The following is a 23,522-nucleotide window of genomic DNA, read 5'->3' as shown; positions in this document are numbered from 1 at the left end:
GAAACAATACTTGTTTACTTCCAACATTTTAACACCATATATATATTTTATCAGTTCAAACCTAGCACATTTCTTTTTGTGAAATGGTTAGCCTGAAAATGTGTTCGCGCCAATATTTATTTAAAATAAATGCCGCTTTCTTTAAAATCGGCATGAAATGAAAATATATATCTATTCTCTTTTTGAAAAAGAAAATGTAAAATGCATTATTATCCAAATATCTATTATCTAAATCCATGTTTAGTTTATTTGTTATATAATGCAATGCCATTAAATGTCTTAAGTGTATAAATATAAACAACTGAATTATATTACTCAGAATATATATGAAGATAATTCACTTGTTTATATTTAGTTGTTTGTATTCTGATATGAGTAATATGATTCAGTTATTTGTATGTATACATATATATTATGATATGAGTAATATAATTCAGTTGTTTTCCACTAGACAGAATTAGCAGGACTAAAAACATCAAACTTAATCCAACTGAAATACAGATTCTACTCACATGTGCCATAATATATATATTATATATATATATATATATATATATATATATATGATATGAATATTGGCATATTATATCAGTATTGGCTTTTGGTTTTCTTAACATTTATGATATACCAGTTTTAGGTTGTGTTTGTCTCCACGGGCCGCTGCATAGTGAACTGGACTGAAACCTTTACTGTCACGCAGCGTTGGATCAGCACCGCTATGCAAAAGAAACTCCAGACACCTGTACGAACACACAACACATAAACAAGAGTCAGGTAGTATTACGCTTATTTACAGCCAGAGTCATTTTAGTTTCAAATCCAAACGGGTGCTTTACCACAGAGCCTCCTCGTCGCTATCACTGCTGGGTTCTTTGTCAGGACAGTTCTGCTCAAATCTACTGGGAGAAAACAAAGGTAAGTCATATCTGAAATTAGTCGAATAAATAAATTTACACGACAATAGCGTTTTTGGGTGGCTGAAAACGCAGACAGAGCAAGACCCTGAAACTGATGGCTGAAACGATAGTGTCTGTCAGTTATTATAACATATGACAAAATCTATTGTCTAAATTATGTCGCATTTTCCGCAACAGTTCTTGTGCTGATATCACTAGTACTATTTTCAGAAATAATAGGCTATAATATTGCGCAGTTGCACATGATGCAACGCTCTCAGAGCCGACAATCTAGACTGTGTCATTTCAGTGCATAATAATTAGGTCAAAAACACTTTAATATACTGCCAATAGCCTACTAGTTTATTTATAATTCATTTTGGCGGACAAGGATACCAAGTACAGCGCAGCTAATCAATCTAATGTTTTTTTTTCCTCCCCCATCGATTTCCAGTCGAAATTTCAGGACTTCAGTCGACCAAGATTTTCTTTGGTTGATCACAGCCCAAAAGGCGACATAACAAAAAGTGAAAAATGCAAGGGTCTGGCAGTGTTATAGTGCTATACCTATGTGAGGTCTGGGCAGCAGCTGCGTAGTGCAGAGGACTGCATCCATACACATCCAGTTCATTAACATCAGCTCCAGCTTTCACCAGAGCCACTGTGCACAGATATGAGCCATTCACGGATGTGTAGTGCAATGGAGACCTGCAAAGAATCAAAGGAGAAATTCTGCAATCCTTCTAATTTATGACATTGACGAATTTAAAAAGATCATATTCCCTGGTTTTTTGTATTAAAGTACATAATCACACTGGAATATCCTTAAACCATGCTGGGAAAATGCCAACCATCCGGTTTTAAACATGCCATTTTTAGTGCATGTAACAATTACAAAATATAATTTGTAATGGTATAATGAAGCATTTTCACTGGTGGTCTCATACTTGTGAATGAGTACTAGGGCTGGGTATTGAGACAAATTTCACAATTCGATTCGATTTCGATTCACAAGCTTGCAATTTGATTTCGATTCGATTCAATATTGATTATTTTGGATATCAGTTACAATAAATTGCAAATTTTCTCAAGGGAATCAAATCTCTTAACTAATGCTGTAAACTATGGGAGTCTAGTTGTAGCCTATAGGCTTCATTATCCTAATATGAAGGTAATAATGAACTGTTTTGTAGCTATACAAACAATTAAATTACCCTTTTATTTATTTTTATAATAAGAAGATTATATGAAATATAAACATTTAAATGGTGGCTGTCATAAAAACTTGCCAGATTTATTCAAATATGCATTAAATATTGAAGAACATTAAGATTATAATGCATGTAATATGGTGTATATATTTAACAAAATGCTCCTCTCTGGAGTTATTTTTTCTAGCTGACTAACGAGTTTATGTGGGTTTTCTGAGGTAAATATGACGATACATTGATTACAAGCTGTTTAACTGACGTCTTTCCGCGGTTGAAACGCTGATTGTGAATCAATGTGACACGATACGGATTTCGATAAGTTGTACTCTATCTTTAACACACTTTGAGATGCTCATTCATGTTTATTTGGCGCTGTAACTGGTATTATTAAGCCGGAAGAGACATCAGAGCGATCAGACCAGAGCGATCTCACGCCACATCGCCACAATGTCCCATTCATTCAAATAAAACAGGATGACTAATCGATTCTTGAGATTTAAGAATCGATATCGGTTCGTAAAAAGGAGAATCGATTAATATCGAGAAATCTATATTTATTACCCAGCCCTAATAAGTACACAAGATTCACAGTGTGAATGTATATCAGAATTATTGTTATTGACAAATAAAGATTTTACCTTCCAAAGTTGTCCTTTTTACTCAAATCAGCACCACTGTTCAACAGCAATTTAAGACATTCAACATTTCTGTCAGTGAACAAATTGAAAAAGGGGTGAATAGCAAAATGCTCTATTAAAAATGACGACATACAAACTATGAAAACACATAAATGGTAACCGTTTAGCGTACCCGCCTGAAGCACCGATATGCAAACACGTCCTTCCCAGGCTGTCCGGTGTGTTTATGTCAAACCCTGCAGACAGTAAATGCGTGTTAGACAAACATTCAGTACTAGACACTTGACATACATCTGGTTTAATCTCAAGGAAATGGGATAATCATTATGCATTTACATATGCATTTAGGATTCAAGCATCTGCAAAGTGAATAATGTAAATGTCCCCTATTAGACAATGTGTATGTGTGTGAATTTTACCTGAGGAGAGTAACTTTCCACAACAGTCTGAAAATCCGTAAAACACCGCCAAGTGCAACGGGGTCATCCCATTAATGCCTCGCCTGTACAGTTATTGTAAATGTTATTAGATTTAAAGCATTTTTTTAAAAAGCATTTTTATGCTTTAAATGCTATTTAAAAATAATTTAAATAGCATTTAGATACTTTTTAAACATATTCTCAAGATAACCTGAAGACATGACATGATTCCAACCATCACATTTGTGCTCTGGCTTAGTTGGGGACACTTAATGTTCAACAATATTATAGATTTGACTGCACTGACACTACTGGACAGAACTGAACTAAGCTGGACGATGACATCACTGTTGCCGAATTGAACTAATCGAATCATTGATGATCTTTACTAATAAAGTTAGTTAAGTCTTTAAAATATTATATGGTAGCCAATGGCGAGAGACAACAAATATTTTGATCTCGTTTGAATTGTGCCCTGAATAAAAGATACATTTTAGTAAAGAAGTAAAGAAAGTCGCAGTTTGATGTAAAATCGTTGAGGTATAAGACAGTGAAAATACGTAATTACAAAGACTACAAACCCCAAAGGCGCACATTTTCTCTCAAGAATGAAGCTAACTTTACTGAGGCTGTCTGTCATTGTTTCTATAGTCTTACGTTATAATCGTAACGTTACGCCGTCATACCCAAGTGTTTTGTACCAGACTGCACACACACGGATCTCATTCGTTGTTTCTCTTCCCGGGAGATGTAGTTCATAGAGCGATTTTCACATTAAACTAAATGTTACTCTTCTGTTTTATGACAAACTGCGACGTTTTTGACTTTCAGAATTAACTTTCAAAATTGATAAACATCATATGCGTAATTGAGGGCACAGTTCAGACGGAATAAAAAGATAAGTTGTCTCTCGCCATTGACTACCATTCATATTTTTTCCGAAATAAGGTCCTATGAGCCGGAAGCGGAGGGGCGGGACTTAGGCTCTCTATTTCTCCGTAATTAGCCAGCGCGAAGGACATCTAGATTCCGATTGGTTGCTAACGTTTTGCCACTGCTTGCCGCTGAACCGCGTCACAGCTCATTACCATAAAGTTGAGCTTCTTTCAACATTCTGATTGACGCTCAAAGCGCCCAAAACGCGACGCCGATGGATTTGACGCTCCTTGCAGCTGAGAAAAGCCAGCTTCCATTGAAAATGAATGACTTCCGGCCGCTTTGGAAGCTCAAGTCGGCGGCGGTGTGAACGTACGGTAATATAATGACCTAGCCATTAACTTTTTGAACATATACATGCCAGCTAAATGGAATTGATTTTACATTGATTTAAAGAAATCGTGGGCCGTATTTCAGTCACTAGTGTTGCCGTACAATGTTGGCAACATTAAAGGGATTAGAAATACCATATTGTAGTCCCTCCACCCTTTTTATGAAAAAGAATCGGATAATGAATGTTGAAAAATGGTACGTTTTACATCTACTCCAGTCGTGATGCATCTAATTTTGGTTATTCCCAGATGGGGAGATACGAACTCTAAAGTGTCTGTTGTCTGTGTGTTTAAATGGTTTGTGAAGACACACCTGGCCACATCTGCACCGTTGCTCAAGAGTAAACCGATGAGCAACTCGTGACCATGTTTAGCAGCAGCATGAAGAGGAGTATTACCACATATATCAACACACTCCACCTCAGCACCTAAAACAGAAAAACAAGAGTTATATTACAAGATTGATCACTCTGCATCCTACAAAGACCATTGTTAAGTTTGTCACAAGTAAACTACAGGCCAGAAAGCAAGATGGTCGGTTTTCTGTTGCTTTGGCCGGCTAAAAGGTATAAGGGCAAGGGACATTCCCATTTTGGACACATTTTTTGATATTCCCCTGAAAGCAAGACACATGATCAACATTTCTGGTCTGTTTTCCCAAGAAAAGAATGACTGTGAATTTGAAATGCATGTCTGCAGATCTGTACTAGCATATAAAAGTAAAACAGACATGGACCAAAACACACCAGAGTAAATTTGCTTTCTTTGTGACTATTATTATGTACATTAAAATTTGTAAGTATAACAGATACCATTGAAAACCTTGTTGAAAGCCAGTGTAATATGCTGTGTTTTTTTTTGTTTTGTTTTTTTGTGATATTAGTTCCTCAGCCTTTCTTTTGTTTTGAGTTTCCAGACAGAAAAATACATATCCAAAAAGCCAACACTGTATAAGAACAGTTTAAAAAGTAAAAATATGTACCTTAAAATTCACCAATCAAAATTCAATTTTTTTTATGGAATATTGCAGTATTTATGATAAATTATGTATCTCTTTATATCATTATTTTTAATTAATGTGCCTCGTAATCTTGAATCAGAATAACTTCTCTGTGATGAGGGCGGGGCTATAACCTGTCACTCACATGAGATCAGCCAATAGCAAACCACAACCATCCAATCAATTCCCCACGGACAAAATCAAGCCCCGCCCACATTTCTTCTTTGTTACAGAAGCGTTTCACTTGAATATACGTCACATTAGAGAAGAAAAGACTGATTCGCAACTTCATGCTGACTTTACAGTCATAAAGTTTATGTTTTATGTTTTGAGCTTGGCTTTACCATTGTGAATGAGTATCTGGGAACGAGTGAAGTGTCCCTGAGTGGCGGCCATATGCAAAGGACTCTTCCCGTCTTTATTCTGAAATCAAAACAAGAAAGGTCAGAGAAAAAAAAAAAAACCTGTAATATCCATCTGCTGTTTTGGGGTTCATGTGTCCTGACCGTGATGTTAACGTCCGCCCCGTTGTTGACCAGCAGCTCCAGACACAGTGCGCCGTCGCTGGACACGGCAGACAGATGAAGCGCTGTGCAGCCTCGGCTGTTCGAATGGTTAACATCGGCACCACAGTTAACCAGCTGGCTTGCTATAACCTCGTCCCCAGCATAACAAACCATATGGAGAGCACTGTTACCAGAACCATCTGCTTCATCAATCTAACACACACAATGAGAGAGAAAACTTAAATTCTATTTAGTTTACATAACGCACAATTCATTAGTGCACATTACGTATATTGTCAGAATTAAGAACCATGTGAAAAAGAATAATAATGAAATCACTTACTCACACACACTCATGTAATTACAAACCTGTATTTGTTTTTGTATCCTGTTAAAGAGTAACTAAACACTTAACCAACTTTTTTTAGTTAATGATCTGTAAGAATGGATCTTTATTAATACCAGTCATTGATTCGAGTCACTTTTTTGACATTTGTTTATAAAGTGTTTTATTTCTACAATATATGGTGTAAAAGCGTCTTAGTGCTGCCCTCTTCAGGTTGAACGGTGGCTACTGCAGTTGAATTTTTTTATTGGATGTTCCGCACTTCGTGACGTACGCAGGTTTCAGTTCACCACGCGAGCTACGCCCTTGGCAATATAAAAACCATCTTGTGTCGTCAAAACCACTGTAGGGAGTCAGGAGTTGGGATTGTGAGTATTGAAAACGATCAGGATGGAGTGTTTTAGCATCTATTTCGTCCCCTCTATCTCCGCTGGGGTCCGCCCACTTTTTCAGCATTTTCAAATATTGCCAGTGGGTGGAGTCAGGCTCTGACCAGGGGTTTAGTTACCCTTTAAAGTAACACCAGGTAGTTTTTGCTTTCGGGGTCCCCCTACAGTTGGGAAACAGTATTGTCCTCTACTATTGTCATAAACTCTGTCATCCTACATGCACGCGCATTTGTTGACAACCATGATAGCCCTGAACACTGTAGGAGGAGGTCAAATGCAGCTGTTCTGCTTGCGTCGCGTGTGAAATAATCTTCATCCCAGGTACAGTGGCATATATTTCAGCATGTCAAATGAATATAATTTCATGGGTTTTATTTTTTTTCTAACGACAAATGATCGCGATGCTCACGTTTACAAGCCAGCGTCATTATAGTAGCCTAGTCTATTGGTTACCGTTTTACTGAATCTATATGATACTTCAATGCAATGTTTGAGTGGTAGATAATAACCATATATTATAATATCAAGCTACCATAAATGAATCTGCAAATTTTACAAATCGATTTGCATTATAGTAGGGATGCACCGATATGAAAATTTTGGCCGATACCGATAACCGATATGTAACAGTTTCCAGATCAGGATGCTTCTCTCTGCATAGTACGCAAGTCTCTCTTGCTCTCCTCATCGTGCGCGCGATACGAAGTTTGGACTTTGGAACACGGTATAACTAGTCAATCACAAATGTGGCTCAACGGTTAGATTTATAGATAAGCTCATCTTTCAGGCATTTGACCGACGGGATTGACACTTCAGCGCGAGAAATCAGGGGTGTGTCGTGTGAGCGTGTGAGAGTTGGCAGCTCGGCTGCTCTCTCCCGCGCTCTAGTCGTCTCTGATGATGTCGTGGCGCTCATACATCATTGTTATTCACGCACGACTCGTCACGAGACGGTCTGACTAAACAAAATCACGGTTAACTAACGCAGTAACGCAGGCTGTTTACAGGGAAGTAACGGTAATCTAATTACTGTTTTTTCAATTGTAATCCCTTACTTTACTCGTTACTAGAAAAAAGTAATTGGATTACAGTAACGCGTTACTTCTAACGCGTTACTGCCCATCAGCAGTGTTGGGAGTAACGCATTACAAAAGTAATACATTACAGTAACATATTACTTTTTGCTGTAACGCAGTAGTGTAAGGCATTACTAATCAATTTTCAGTAATATTTTACTCGTTACATGTTCAGTGAGGCTTGTATTACAGTTGTATTACAGTCTATTGTCTGCTTTTACTTCTTAAAGGCAACATACTGTGTGAAAGTTTTAAAGCAGTCTTTTAGTGCCAGTTCAGAGCGGTCGCGTCTGTAACATTGTTTTTTCCTCATAAATGCGAACACGAAAACTAAAATAAAATGAATATTTTAAGTTCTATGGAGACTGGAGAGCCAACCCTTCCTCATCCGATTTGCGCAGTGTAATTCACAGAATTACAAAAAATATATTTTGCCTCCTTTTTTTTTTTGTCACGCATGAATGTGCGTCTTTTCCCTAATATTAAAAATAAAACATAGACTGATATTTGTCTAATGTCTGGAGTCCTTTGAGGAAGTAGCCGATATACGTTTCAATACATGAATTTTCTGAGAATTTTTATTTCAAGTTTTGACTGCAAATGTCATGTCCATAATGCTCCTTAACTAGTTTTGTGGTGTAGGTCTACGTATTTTATAATGTTAACTTCAAATAATACTAATAGCCTAATTTAAAGATAAGGCAGCATTGGATCTGGACGGTAAGGAGAATAACGCTGGAGTTGGAAGAGGTGTGTCGCGATTCTGTAGGTTCGTGGATCTGAGTCGTGTGGCGAATCGCGATTTCGGTTTCATATTGCATATCGTTACAGCCCAAAAGTTAAGTTCTACTTAGTTATTTTGGTGAAAGTAACTCAAAAGTAATACATGAGTAATGTAACGCATTACAATTCTGAGACAGTAATATTGTAAGGTAATGATTTACTTTTAAATAACAGTAACGAGTAATACCTAATGTATTACAATTTGGAAGTAACTTGCACAACACTGCCCATCAGTGCACACCACACACACATATATATTACGTAAACACAACCTTTTATTTTGGATGCGATTAATCGCGATTAATCGTTGCCCATGCCTACTACAGACTGCTCTCTGCTTGTGTAATCCGTATGAAATGTGCATTTCTCTAGCGCGTCGACTACTGTCAAGATCGTGAGTCGGCATCGTCAACTTCATCTTTGCAGCCGACACTGACAAAGAAAGGCCTGTTTTTTTTTTTTAAGGATTTGTTTACTGTGTGTGATTCATTTAATGGAAAGCACATTCTGCTAGTTGTGTTTCTGTTAATTTAAGTAACTAATCGGTGTCTGCTTGTTTATTCAAACTATAACAATAACTATAACCTTAGAAGGGACTGTGTTATTAATTTTAGGAAAACTGTTTTTAGTCAATCTGCCTTCTCTATTAAAGCCTCAAAAGAATGGAATGACATCCCAACGTCTGTTAGAGAATTAAATAGTTATAATGAATTTCGTTCTTCTTTTAAAATGTGGCTTTTTAGCATGCAAATATGTCTACATTGATTTTTTTTATTTTTTTTTTATTTATTTTTTTTTATTTTTTTGTGTAGTTGTTTTGGTTTGTTATGTTTTAATTATATTTGTTGTATTTACATTGTATTTTTAGGTTGCCTATTGTACATCTGGCCCAGGACTGCAGATGAAAACTAGCCATTTGGCTAACTCTGCCATATTTTGACTTGTCATGTTAATATGCACTGTCCTTGTAATAAAAAATAAAAAATAAAAAAAAACAGATGAACGTCATCATTAACCAATAATATCATAACATAACATGTTCCACCTGAAGTTGAAAGCATTGAAAATATGAATGTAATTATAAAAATATATATTATTGAGAAGCAATTGTTCTAAAGTACGAGTACAAGTGTTTTATTACGCCTTCGGACAAAACTAGTAAGCGTCACATAATGAAATGCCCACTAATGTCTAATACGATTCCTCACCTGTGCTCCATGTTTCAGGAGGTGTTTGACCACTTCAGTGTGTCCACTAAGAGCCGCTGCATGCAGAGGTGTAAATCCCTGCTTATCCCTGCAGGACACATCAGCACTGCGCGCTACTAAGAGCTCCACCACCTCCAGATGCCCTGATCGGCAGATACAATCAGTCTCTGTAAGATAACGCACTATTCTGAGCACTATATTAACACACATGCTGCTTCAGAGGACCAGATACCTTGATGAGCAGCCAGATGGATGGGCTGCCTGTCCTTTATGTCTCTGGCACTCAGGTTGGCCCCTTTGTTTAGAAGCATGGTCACTGTCTAAGGACATTGTTGATTAGTTGTTAAGAAAAGTATTACATAACATACAAACCTCATCAATAATGTTTAAAGTCCCCCTGTAGTCAATAATTTCATCATTTAAAAGCACATCTATGATCACCAAAATTATTTATTTTTTTCTTAAAATATCTTGAGTGTAACTCGACACCCTTGTCTCATTTAGTATACTCGGTTCTATGAATATGCAAATGAGCTCGGCCTCCAGTCACTCACTCAGCTGGTGGACGATCACACGTCGATCTGATTGGTTACTTTGTGACGTCAGAAACACCAGCGATTTCAAAACGTGTTTTTGAGGCTACACAGAAAATACTCAGCAACGGTGTGCACTTATGAATTTACACATGGTTTGTCTTAAAGCATATTTAAAACACCACACAGGGGGACTTTAAGAGATATTGAAGGCTACGTCTGCATGAATACAGATGTGTGAAATACGCCTTCTGTTTATGAAGACGTTTATTGTAGTGAGGTTGGAGGTATTAGAAAACCATAATGCAAATTGTGCTATTACTACATTGGCATTGCTGAGCCTGCTATTTACTTTCAGTGTTGCTAAATGTTACTTTCAAAGCAAAGATTACAGAAATGTTTCTCACAATTGCCGTCCTGTGTCAAAACATGAGGGAAATTGTGTTTTTGACAATACAGTGGTGGCCAAAAGAAATGTCCGGCCTAGAAAAATTGACATCTTCACACTTCACACTCAAATAATTTGCTAAAGTTTTTGTAAGCATAATGCATAGTTGTTAGCCTGGATGCCAGCCGAACTTAGCCCCGCCCACAACATTTGAGTTCGGTCTGGACTTGATCAGTTGTGTGAAGCAAGTATGCCCGAACCAAAGCTGTTCGGACCAATCAAATTGTAAGGGCGGGCTTTATACGATGATGGACAGATGATCAACAGTAACGAGTTCAACCCGAGCTCTCTTTGGTGACGTGGATGATTACGTTTACAACAAAGATGGCCGCCGCTGGAGAACTGAGATGTGTAGATTCAGCCATCACGTCTGTTATAGAAGAAATCAATTCTGTGAGGAATTGATTGGATGGTTGTGGTTTGCTATTGGTGGATCTCATGTGAGTGACAGGTTGCCCCGCCCTCGTCATCAGAGAAGAGATTAAGGGGAAGTTATTCTGATTTAAAATTACAAGATGCACAGATCAATCATTTACAATAAACACTGCAATATTGCCTTTAAAAAAAAAAAGAATTGATTTCACGGTGACTTTTAGTGTGAACGAGAAACTTTTGGAAGATGCTAGTGTGGACAGAGAGCGTTTTGAAACGAAATGTATCCTGATTAATGTAGACGTAGCTCGAGGTTGAGTGTCAGCTCTTGCCATACCTCCGCATGTCCACTGTGGACGGCGTGATGTAAAGCCGTTCTCCCAAACCGATCGGCTACATTCATGCAGCTCACGTAGGGAAGCAGAGCATCCACACACTTCGTGGCTCTGTTGGCGGCAGCTACATGTAGAGGCGTCTGACAGAACCTGTCCTGTGTGTTCACCTCTGCTCCCGTCCTCAGCAGAAGCACAACAGAGCCCTGCATCACAGCAGCACATCATGAGAAAAACAGACAATAAAATGAACAGCAAAATGATGTTTTAAAGTCCTCTCATACTTGGTTCTGTGAGGCAGCGGCCCGATGCAGAGGAGTCAACCACTCCTGGTCTTTAGCGTTAACATTAGCACCTAAAACACAAGATAACAGGCCATCAAAGATGAAAACAGAAAGACAACATGTTCTAAATGAATGTTAAAATTAATATAACAATTACAATGTATACACCACCGGTGTAGAGTGTCTTATCCTCAGCAAGCCCAGTAATATTTTTTAAATATTACAACAATCTTAAAGTCCCCCTGTGGTGAAAATCAAGCTTTTATGTGGTGTTTTAATATTCTTTAAGACAAACCATGTGTAAATTCATAAGTGGACAGCATTGCTGAGTATTTTCTCCTTAAAACTGCAGTGAACCAAAGACAGTCTCAAAAACACGGTTTGAAATCGCTGGTGTTTCTGACATCACAAACGACCTTGTAACCAATCAGATCGATGTGTGATCGATCGTCAACCAGTGGGTCTCTGAGTAAGTGCTTGAGTGGAGGCGGGGCTCATTTGCATATTCATAGAAGAAGCGTGTATATTAAATGAGGCAAGGTTGTCGTCGAGTTACATTCAAGCACTTTTAAGACATGAAGATTTTTTTTTTAAAGAAAAAACATTAAAATATGTAATTTTGGTGAAATAAATGATTGACTACAGGGGGACTCTAAAAGAAAAGTTTTCTATGTGAATATATTGTAATATTTAATTTATTCCTGCATTTTTTTATTTTTTTTTTTGCATTATTACTCTAGTCTTCAGTTTCACATGATCCTTCAGAAATCATTTTAATATGCTGGTTTGCACCTGAACTGATGAGGATCTCCATGATATGAACTCCACCCACATACGCTGCAGCATGAAGGGCGGTGCGGCACTCCTGGTCCTGAAACAACAAATAATTATTGCCAAGAAAAATGTGTGCTCGTTCTATAATTTTAATACAGCATTCTAGTCATCATGTATGTGAAATTAGTCTTAAAAACATGTAAAAGGAGTATCATAATTTGTCAGAATCAGCATGTCTATTCAAATATCATAAGACAAAACCATATCATACCAGTTCATCCACTTCTTCCATTTGTTCCAACAAAAATTCCACCATTTCAGCATTCTGGCTGAACACTGCCTGGACCAGGAGCGACTACAGAGAGAGAGATGGATCAGTGAAGTTTGCAGAGGAAATTATTTATGAACACGGGGTTTGTGAAAAGTGTCCACATTATCATTTTCAAAGTCAGGTTTATTGCCATTTGTGAAGTCACCATGAAATTGACTATTCCTATCATATACTGGACTATTTATATAAATTATTTATCGGTCCACAACATTATTGGATTGTATTTTTAAGAAAAAAAGAAGAAAAAAACTAAATATTTTGCCCACGACTAGGAACATAGAGAGATCATACTGTTGACGTCATGTGGGTTTTTACTCGACAGCGTAAAAGGCCACTATTAGGAGAACAAATTGATATAACTAGTTTTACAGAGACAGTTTTGATCTAGTTGTCTTTATCACCACATTAAGTATATTAAAAATCAAGCTGAAACAATGCCACGGAACAAACTAAACATGTCCTGACGTCTGACCATGCTTCTGAAGAAAACTAAAGCGAAAAACACTTACCTGCTCTTCTATGTTTAATATTCCCATCTCCTCAGATTAGCCAGGTCTAAGTTTATTCATTAGGAATCTTATAATACAGTAATACGTGTATGAAGAAAATAAAGTTTGCTTTGAACGGCGAACAGTGAGCGGGTCCACTCGTCTGGTTAAACTCAATCTGCGCTGTAAGGCTGTAACATGAAGCTGAGCTGGTGGTTTACAGCGCCATCTACGGCAGAACACAGGAATTACATCACGTGAGTTCCCTAGATGTCACATTTGACATTTTCAGAATAAAAGATAAAACAAAATGGATTTCTAAACAAAGACAACCTATTTTTACTTTGCTAACATTACCATAGAGCGTCACTGTGAGTGTTTAATAGTTGCTCAATGCGTTATTTCCCATTCAGTGTTTCCTGCACACCGTTAAACAAAATATAGGCCTTATTCCTTCGTGGGAATAAAATAAAATAGAAATGTAATTCAAGATTGCGATGGGTGAAAAAAGACTTGATTGTCTTTTCCCTTCGTCTCTGATCATTAATTTGTGCCTGTTTATTCCCAGTAGAATAAACAATTACAAAAAGCACAAACCATAACATCAGCTTGAATCAGTCGGCCCATTCTCCTCTGACCTCGAGCATCAACAAGGCATTTTGGCCCACAGGACTGCCGCATACTGGATGTTTTTCCCTTTTTACACCATTCTTTGTAAACCCTAGAAATGGTTGTGCGTGAAAATCCCAGATTGTGAAATATCAGACCAGCCCGTCTGGCACCAACAACCACCCCAAGCTCAAAAATGCTTAAATTACCTTTCTTTCCCATTCTGACATTCAGTTTGGAGGTCAGGAGATTGTCTTGACCAGGACCACAACTGCCATGTGATTGGTTGATTAGATTATTGCATTAATGATAAATTGAAACGGTCTTCCTAATAATCCTTTAGGTGAGTGTACTTCAAACATTCAAATTTCAATAAGTGGTCATTCTCTGAGAAACTTTACACCCATGACAGGGAAAGAACTGTTAAAATGAGGGAACAGTTTACTAAAATATTATTTACCATGAGACAAGCTTTCTAAAATATGGTATTTACATAATGAAGATATTAAAGGATCTTTCTGGCTTTTATTAAATTATGACCACCATTTTGATATTTTACAGAGAAAAAATAAAAAAAAAATGAATTTTTTTTCCTGAAATATTTTAATAGTTAATACAATAGTAGAAACAAGATGGTGAAACATTGCATAATCAGTAATAAATACAAATCTGGTTCAATCGAAATCTACACCGCACCCATAGGGTACAAGTTCTGTAGATATAAATAGCATAATAATAATAATACTAACTACAATAAATAAATATATCAAAGTCATTTAAAATTTATCCAGTCAAAACAATAGGGTTATTCCAAAGTTGAATTTAACTTTGCCAAGAAAACCCATTATAACTTTTGTATTACAAAAATACAGTTGCAGAATATACCAAGTACTGCTTTGGTCTCTGCGGGTCAGCTTTTGGACATTGAGTTGTCGGCCTGGTTCAGTCTCTGAGGGTCAGCTATTGGACATTGAGTTCGGCCTGGTTCAGTCTGTGCGGGTCAGCTATAGACGCAGAGATGTGGCGAAGAGTCCGAAACACGTCCTGGGTGAAGCTGCGCAGCTGCTGGAGGGTAAGATGAGCCGCCACTTGGACCTGGTAATCACTGCGGAGCTGCAGGGAAATCCCTGGAAACCCGTCCTGGGATTCTGGACTGGGAATCTGGGCCAGCCGTTGGACCTGAGCCAGAAGAAGAGCGAGCATTAATCATCGAAGATCAGCTCGTTTTAGAGAGAAAGGCTCAGTGAAATGTACCGTGTGCAATATTGTAGGGTTAACAAGGAAATGGGAAAGACTGGTGAAATTTCAGCTCATGAATTTTTCACTTTAGGCTCTAGGTTTTTTATTTTTTCATTCAAACATACACTGAACAAAATGATACATTTTTCCACTTTTGTTTTTGCCCCCATTTTTCATGACCTGAACTCGAAAACTTTTTCTATGTACACAAAAGACCTATTTCTGTCAAATATTGTCCACAAATCTGTCTAAATAGTGAGCACTTCTCCTATCCGTCCCCCTCACAGGTGTGGCGTATCGAAATTATGATTACACAGCACAGGTGTGCCTTAGGCTGGCCACAGTAAAAGGACACTCGAATCATGTCTTAGAAAAAATCTTTGAACTCTTTGAACAAAATTAAACGCAACACTTTTGTTTTTGCCTCCATCTTTTATGTGCTGAACTCAGTGTAATACAATAGGCAGCATTATTTTAATTACTCTAAAATGGTATGTTTTCAACCACATATAATAATAATTGTATCTTATAAAAAGTCGGCATGAAACAGAAGACGCCTTCAGAGAAGAGAAGAGATGAATGTATTTTGATTCAAGATTATGAGGCATGTGAATTTAAACGATGATACATCCTTTAGAATAAACAGCAATACCCTAACCCTAACCCAGCAAGAAAACCAGAAGTGATGTGATGGTGTTGGAGAGGCAGAAGCGTTGAGGATTACCTCTTCCACCTGAACACGCAGATCTCTGACGTCCACGAGCAAAAGCTTCAGCTCTTCTGAGGAGCTCAACGCCACTCCCACCTCTTCCAGAAGTCTGCGATGAAGCTCCAGGCCATTTACAATACGGTTTAAACTCGTTTCCTGGTAAGAACAAACAGTCAAGAACTGTTAAACAGCTCTTTGCAAATGTTTTACATGCAAGTTTCATTCATTTAAAACATCTAACTAAGTAGGGGTCATGCCAGTGTTTAAACTCGACAACATTTGCAGGTTTGGTTCAGAATTAGATCCATAAATCAGAAGAGCTGCTGTGCTTCAACACAAGTATGCTAAAATGCTCTACTGACTCTAAAATCATCAAAAGCAACATGCATCTCAATAGATATCCTAAACAACACTATTGTATGCTTCTTCCAGTTCTATAACATGCTTACACACACTTTAGAGTAGAGAGTATTTACCATGGTGAGCTCCTCTGACTTGAGCACTGGTGGCGCAGGAATGCCAATGTCACCTAATAAATACTCCAAGCTTTTTGCTTCACTGGAAAAAGTCAAACCCTGCAAACAAACAAATACAATTTCCATTATTATATAGAATATAACGCTTACAATTAACTCCTGTATTCTGCATCACTGTTGTCAACTAAAATGCATTAAAATGATAAATTTGACAAGAATGTATTATTAACTTGTGCTGATCTAAAGTTATGTGACCATATTTGATAATGCTTTAATGTGTCCTGTAAAGCTGCGCCTGCTCACCGCTGATGTGACGCACGCGTCGTGCGCTCCGCGAATGTCGCCCAGGATCTTCTTCGCTAAACTCATGGCGTTCTCCACCGCGCGCGTCAGCTCGTGGCCGCGAAGCGGCGCGCTACAGACCAGTGTCAAACAGCAGAGCACGACGAGAACTGCGGAAAACAGTGTTAAATACATTAGACCATCTGAAACCTACATCACCAACACTGACGGACGACGCTCACAGACACACACGCGCGCGCGCGTGCGCACAGTGTGTGCACAGCGAACACAGCTGACAAAGTTGAAATGTGTATATTTTTATATTTATTCGCAATGTGTTAACCATTTTTAGAAAATATTCTTTAAGATCTACTTACTGAACTTCATTGTGGTTCGAAGTCTATGTGATATGTTGCAGACAGTGATTCTAGTATTTAAACCCATTGGGATTGTTCAACCAGGGAAACTTCCATGAGTTTTACGTGTATTGCGTGTGTATTGCGTGCGTATGAGGTGCGTTGGGAAAAACATAATAGATAATTTCTAATGTTTCCGGATGTTGGGATAGGGGGATATGACACTCATTTATGACACTCATTTAACATGACACTAATATCAGTCAATCGCTTATGAGCTCTCGGGAATTCTGCAGTTTCGTCACTGCAGGAAGTACAACACAAAACACCAAACCACTCCTTTATCACTAACTGTACATTATGATTCGCATACTTCTGGCTGTATACTTTTCTTTTACTGTATTTCGACCATCTCTGTTTTGTTGAAGTTCAGTTTAAAGATACATGGTTAAATTAAATGGCTTTTTGTGTTTGGAAAGAACCTCAATCCAGATCAATTGAAATACAAAGGCTTGGCGTTTAGAAATGTGAACATTTTTAATTCATGTATACTGCGATAATTTAAAAGTATTTGTAAAATTTGTATCTTTTTCATGTATGATACGCCCTCCCAGGTCTTTCATAACTTTTCTTTTATTTTTGTATTTATGTTTGTAAATGTTAATATGGTCATTTTAACATCTGCAAAAGGACTACAGTTGGAAATAAGGCTATTTGCCGATATTGGCACATTTACAGAAATTTTAATCAATGTGCACTGTGATAAAGAAATGATAAATGATAAAGAAAAACATGGAAGCTGGTTTACAAGCACATTTTTTCCTGCAATGATTTGATTTATTGATATTTGTATTGTGACACTCACCAATAAATGACAATAAAAGATATTGTAAAATACATTTTTAATTTTTCACCCTCTTGAGGTAGAACCACATTTAGTAGCAAGTACAGTTGTATATTTCTTTGTCGTTCTTGTGCCGTACATCTTAACGCTGGAAGTTACAGCCCCATAAACGTAACAAAATTCACTCTCAAGTTCCAGGGTTGCAAAACACATTGTGATTAAAACCTCCTGAAGCTGTTATCTCTTTGAATATTAAGACCGCTTTGTGCTACTAAATATTAAAACACCATGGCTCCATACTAGTGAAAAAATAAATTGGGAGCTTAAAAAAACAATATTGTTCTAATTATTCACGTGGATTTCTGAATTATTAAAAAAAAAACACACACAATATAACATGATAGTATCCATATAGCAGAATGCATACTGGATACAAACAACAAATGTTGATGAATACAGAAGAAACTACCAATTAATTTTTATTTGGGTAGAAAACACAAAAGATGGTAAACTGTGTATATTTCTCCATATAAAGTGATGACAGCCTAATAGTTTAAGACTTCATTAACTAATAATCTGCTCAGATTCGTGACCTGAAAGCATCCCACAATCTGTGCTCGTAATAAATATACTGCAAATGATCTTCTAAACTAAAAACTAAGTGCATCCAAATAGTGTTAAATATAAAAGTATAACCATTGGAGAGACTCATAAAGAGATCTCATTTTAGCTGTAGAACGTCAGCTTTAATAAATGACAATGAACAATTTCGATGTTAACGCCATTAATACAGTTGAACAGGTCAACATTTAACCCATAGGGTCAAGTACATCACATAATGTAGATCTCAGCATGTTCAGTGTCCTCAACAAGTAAGAGAATCAGTGTGTTAGCTGAAGGTTATCAGGTGAACACACTGGTAAAGCTGCTCGGCTCATAACTCGTCGTGTGGTATCTTCAGAGCGTGGTCACAAAGATCTGTGGGAAGAGTTACAAAAAACTATCACATACGTGTAATATGCAAAATGTATTGTTGATACGGGATGATCAAGATGTCCTTTTCAATGTTACGCAATATCGTACTGTACACAAGGGATTATTATTTAACTAAACATTCAATTCTGTCATTATTTTCAAACCCTCATTTCACTCCATTCGTCAAACACAAATACAGATATTCGACACTTCATTGAAAGCCGATTCCCCAAAACGTTCATAAAGAGATCATATAATAAATCCATATGAATCGAGCAGTTTTAATTCAAGTCTTCTGAATCTGAAGAGACACACTCGCTTTATGATGAACAGATTTCATTTAGGCTTTTATTCACATATAAACACTGATCAGCGAACATGAACAGAAGCTCAAACGCGCTGCGTAACATGAGAATGAGCTTCGGTTCATGTTCGCTGATCAGTCTGTGTCATCCGGAGGTTTGCCGGCCGCATATGTCATCAAGGATATCTAATCTCAGGTTTCGGGTACAGGTATTAAAAAAAAATGGTTTTCAAAGTGCAAATTTTTGAAAACAATACCGTTAGTCTCCGTGTAGACGCGTAGTTTCAAGGTCACATCGCCATCTACTGGCCTGGCAGCAGAATAGAGCGTTTTAAGTGGTTTTCGCAAATCGGTGTGTACGGGAAACGTCCCAAAAACACAAAAGGAAAAACGTTTACATTTGTAGTGCATCGTTATCATGTAAACGTACCCTAAATCTGTTATTCATATGAAGTGATCGAGTCTCTTCAGAAGACTTCACTGTAAAAAATAATCATGATTTTAACGGTAAAAGACCGTAAAAATGCTACAGTGCAAAACTCTTAATTGGTTAACCGAAACTTTCCGTACTATATACGGTAAATAACTGATAAAATTTTACTGTAAAATACTGTTAAATTGACAGTTTTTGAAAGTGAAAAAGAACAACTCATTGTATAATTTACAGTGAAAAACCGTAAATTGATATTCCCACAATTCCCTGTGTGACACTTTACATTTTATGTATTTTTGCTGAAATAATGGTTCCTCATAGTTTTCTTGTTTTTTTTCCTAATCAGTTATGTACATAAGGGTTTTATGTTACATTTAATGTTGTTAAATTAATGTTTATTGCGTTTTTTTATTTTTTTATTTCATGTGTGTTACCATGATGGTGTTTATTACAATGGTACTAAACAGATATCAATTTTACAAAAGGTTGGTAAATCAACATTTTATGAGATAATGAAATACAGTTTATTACCGTTTAAAGTCTGTAAAACCATTAACTTTCCTACCATATTTTTAACGGTAAAGTTCTGGAAACCACAGCTGCCGTTTTTTTATCGTAAAAATTGCGGTTTTATTTTTTACAGTGTTGGATTAAACCACTTGATGTATTTTATGATCTCTTTATGAAGCATTATAGTTTTAGGTGAACGGACAAAAATTGCTTAAATTTCATTAAGAAGACGAGCGATAGTCTTGTGGGTTTGGAACGTCATGAGGGCGAGTAATTCCTGGCAAAATTTTCATTTTTGGGTGAACTATCCCTTTAAATGAGCTTGAAACTAGATGTTGTCACAGGTAACCGGTAAAAGAGATGCATGTGAGGTGGGGTGGGTAAGTTATACGACTATGTTGTAATAAAATAGCTTAAGAAAGATTTGTGAATTTCATATAAAGGCTTGAAATAAAAGAATACTGAATCATGTATGCACATTTTCAGCGTTACCTGTCCTCTTACTGCAGAGCTTGTCTTTAACGTTGTCTATCTCATGAGAAAAGAATTCAATAAGTTCGTCCTCATGCTGCTCAACGATCGTTTCACACTGTGAAGAAACGTGAGACAAGGAAAATGCATCAATCAACAGAAAAGTGCATCCTATTTGCACAAAATAATTTGTGTTTTGAACTGTAGTTTAAAGGGTTAATTCACCCAAGAATGAAAATAATCCCATAATTTACTCAACCTCAAGCCAACCCAGATGTACAGTACACGAGTTTCTTCTTTCAGCCAAACACTGTCAGAGTTATGTTAAAAAAATATCCTGGCTTTTCCAAGCTTTATAATGGGAGTGAATGGTGCCTTAGATTTTGAAGCCTAAAAAAAGCACATTCATCCATGATAAAAGTAATCCATAGTAAGTAGTCCAGTGGTTATTAAAGCCAGTGATTATTATAGTTTATAAAGTTATAAATATGGATATTTTTCTTACACAAATGCATCACTTCACTTCAGAAGGCCTTTATTAACCCCACAGAGTCGTACGGATTACTTTTATCATGGATGGATGCACTTTTTTTGGGCTACCATTCATATTCATCTCATATTTTTTTAACATAACTCTGAGTTTGGCTGAAAGAAGAAAGTCATAAACACCTAGGATAATTAAAATTTTTGGGTGAACCATCCCTTTAAGGTTTGTCTAGTCTTAATGCATGAATAATTGAAAGAATGGATCTCACAGCAAACTTTAAACTGGATGTGACTCTGGAGTCAAAGGCCACATCGGAAAGGTCCATGGCAGCGCCGTCACGGGCCGCGTGTCTCACGTATGTCTTTCGATTGGTGGCAGGGTCAACACGTTCGCCGTAATCATTCATCTTCTCACAAACCTCTTCCATCAGTTCAAGGAGATGACCTTCAGAGCGAGAATAGGGAACCTGAGGACATTAAAACAAATACATAATCTCAAAGTTGAGGTAAAAAAACAACAACTCAAAGCCAGGGTCGTTAGGAAACAAAAATGTCACCTCTTTTACTGACTGACTGCCATCAGGATTAATCCTAAATGATCCAGTCTGGATCATTTTCCTGGGATCTACTTGTGATATGGCCCATTCCATTTCATCAACTAACGCCCTGCATGCTGAGGGGGAATAAGCATGATGCATTTCAGAAATAATATTTTAAACATTTTCAATTATTAAGGTATGTAACAGAGCAATCAACCCACAATGGCTGTCTATGTATCAGAAAATATTAATGGGTTCGTGTAAAGGTCGAAGAAGCTGGAAACACCTCCACATTTGATGTCTTGTCTGGCTCCTTGGACCAACATTAGGTGCAAAGAGATCAACGCACAGAAGATAACCACGTGAAAATGTCTTTCCATCCCCACCTAAGAAAAAAAATTAATAAAAATGTCAAATAAATACAGGTTATTTCATCATACAATAATATTTCACTGCAAACTTGGATTATAGTTGGGATACATCTCCGAATGCCGGGTACACAAAGATTTATTTTTTACAAAAACACAAGCGAGCAATAAAATCCAACATTGTGTGTAATAATAATCGCACAACATCACACTTCAGGAAACATACATACCGTTTTCTTTAAACGCACCGCACACACACGCGAAGATGAACTGATGACGTGCACACAGGATAAGTGTGGCTCAGCGGCTGACCTGAGATCGGCCACAGTTCGGTTCTTCTTCTTGAGTGGGGTTGGCTGTTGACAGTGGCTGTTTGGTGCACTACCGCCATCAACCGAACTGAAGCGGAATACAAACTTGTTTTTATTTTATTACTTTTTTTATTGAACAATTATTCATGTACAAACAATATGGTACAAACATGAAAGAACAAATACACTCAAAAAAATAAATAATAAATTAAATTAAATTAAATTAAATTAAGGGACTAAGGTTTTTCTTTTAAATCATATTGTTCTATGATGGAAAAATACGTTAATTGCGTATTTCTTTTTTATCAAGGCAAGGCAAGGCAAATTTATTTATATAGCACATTTCATACAAAAAGTGCTACATACATACATAAAGTGCTTTACATAGAAGAAATTAAAATCATCAAAAGAAATCAGAATAATTAAAATAGTTTAGAATTTTAAAAAATAAATAAAATACAGTAAATGGTGGTCAAAAAAGCAGAAGAAAGAGAGTCATACAAGTTTAGAACAAATAATGGTAGAATTTACATTTTTAAGTAAACTATTCCTTTATTGTTTGTTTTTTTTAGAAAAAAAAGTTTCAACATGATGCATTTAATCGTAAAAATGCAATATTATGAAATATTATTAATGTAAAATAACTGTTTGAATGCCTTTTAACTGTGCTCAAAGCTGACTTTCAGCCCCCAGTCTTCAGTCGTTCAGAAATCACTCTAATGTTTCTGCCACTTAATATTGTTGTGGAAACCATGATTAATATTTTTTTCAGGATTTTATAATGAATTGAAAGTTCAAAAGAACTTAATATATTTAAAATATAAAGACGTTGCAACATTATAAATGTATTTACTGTCACTTTAATCAATTTAATACAATGTTGATTCCCTTGTTTCTTTCTTTTTTAAATCTTACTCCCATAAACGTAGCCTATATCAGTTTCCCCAAAAATATTAAGCACTTCTTCTTTTTTTAAGACAGCAATAATAAATAAATGTGTATAAATGTAGGCTATTGTACTGTAGCCTATCATATTGTATTTTAATCAAGTGACCGATGTTGTTTTGCCATTTTTTTTTTTTTAAATCTAAATCACAAGCAGCAGAAAGTTTTTTTTACAGTTCTGGAGCTTTTAACAGAGCAAAAGAAAAAAAAATGTTCTGATCGGGGGAAAAAACGACTGGAATTGTAAGTATAGGCCTCCAGTAGACAGTAATAGTAGGCTATACTATTTTACTTGTGGGAAGCCATCATAAATATGCCGTCGTTGTGTCCGCAGAGATTTGGTTTCATAGATTCACAGAAGTC

At 36.7% G+C, this 23,522-nt stretch overlaps 3 protein-coding genes across 7 annotated transcripts in view; all 3 read right to left on the bottom strand.

Moving 5' to 3' along the window:
- ankrd52b (ankyrin repeat domain 52b) overlaps positions 1 to 13,490 on the bottom strand; it is a 29,631-nt gene extending 16,141 nt beyond the window's left edge. For 3 of the 5 annotated variants that reach the window (XR_016148450.1, XM_039663369.2, XM_089124986.1), the window contains exons 1-16: positions 13,324 to 13,490; positions 12,755 to 12,838; positions 12,502 to 12,580; positions 11,710 to 11,780; positions 11,431 to 11,631; positions 9,973 to 10,060; positions 9,741 to 9,883; positions 5,939 to 6,151; positions 5,777 to 5,855; positions 4,746 to 4,860; positions 3,165 to 3,247; positions 2,918 to 2,981; positions 2,746 to 2,814; positions 1,464 to 1,604; positions 837 to 899; positions 629 to 740 (exon numbers count right to left, since the gene is read on the bottom strand). Coding sequence is in view for 4 of the 5 variants with exons in the window: in XM_039663369.2 (XP_039519303.2) it covers positions 629 to 740; positions 837 to 899; positions 1,464 to 1,604; positions 2,746 to 2,814; positions 2,918 to 2,981; positions 3,165 to 3,247; positions 4,746 to 4,860; positions 5,777 to 5,855; positions 5,939 to 6,151; positions 9,741 to 9,883; positions 9,973 to 10,060; positions 11,431 to 11,631; positions 11,710 to 11,780; positions 12,502 to 12,580; positions 12,755 to 12,838; positions 13,324 to 13,350 (1,632 nt within the window). In the remaining variant the exon portion in view is untranslated. The remainder of the gene's footprint in view (positions 1 to 628; positions 741 to 836; positions 900 to 1,463; positions 1,605 to 2,745; positions 2,815 to 2,917; positions 2,982 to 3,164; positions 3,248 to 4,745; positions 4,861 to 5,776; positions 5,856 to 5,938; positions 6,152 to 9,740; positions 9,884 to 9,972; positions 10,061 to 11,430; positions 11,632 to 11,709; positions 11,781 to 12,501; positions 12,581 to 12,754; positions 12,839 to 13,323) is intronic. The other 2 variants (XM_089124984.1, XM_089124985.1) reach the window with 2 other exon arrangements.
- A 1,103-nt stretch (positions 13,491 to 14,593) lies between these two features.
- Positions 14,594 to 17,105, bottom strand: csf3b (colony stimulating factor 3 (granulocyte) b). The gene is made up of 5 exons (XM_089125224.1): positions 16,995 to 17,105; positions 16,639 to 16,787; positions 16,336 to 16,434; positions 15,875 to 16,015; positions 14,594 to 15,090 (listed from the first exon to the last, which is right to left on the bottom strand). Exons 1-5 carry the CDS (start codon positions 17,059 to 17,061, stop codon positions 14,872 to 14,874), a joined length of 675 nt encoding a protein of 224 aa, XP_088981350.1. The 5' UTR covers positions 17,062 to 17,105; the 3' UTR covers positions 14,594 to 14,871.
- A 1,436-nt stretch (positions 17,106 to 18,541) lies between these two features.
- cnpy2 (canopy FGF signaling regulator 2) lies at positions 18,542 to 22,279 on the bottom strand. Its single transcript, XM_039663240.2, has 6 exons — positions 22,134 to 22,279; positions 21,822 to 21,921; positions 21,554 to 21,669; positions 21,266 to 21,463; positions 20,532 to 20,628; positions 18,542 to 18,795 (listed from the first exon to the last, which is right to left on the bottom strand). Exons 2-6 carry the CDS (start codon positions 21,913 to 21,915, stop codon positions 18,752 to 18,754), a joined length of 549 nt encoding a protein of 182 aa, XP_039519174.1. The 5' UTR covers positions 21,916 to 21,921; positions 22,134 to 22,279; the 3' UTR covers positions 18,542 to 18,751.
- Positions 22,280 to 23,522: the final 1,243 nt, after the last annotated feature.

Source organism: Pimephales promelas, chromosome 21, assembly GCF_988280905.1.
Source record: "Pimephales promelas chromosome 21, fPimPro1.hap1.1, whole genome shotgun sequence".
In the NCBI taxonomy this organism is placed as follows: Eukaryota; Metazoa; Chordata; class Actinopteri; order Cypriniformes; family Leuciscidae; genus Pimephales; species Pimephales promelas.
This window is presented reverse-complemented; position numbering and strand designations above follow the sequence as displayed.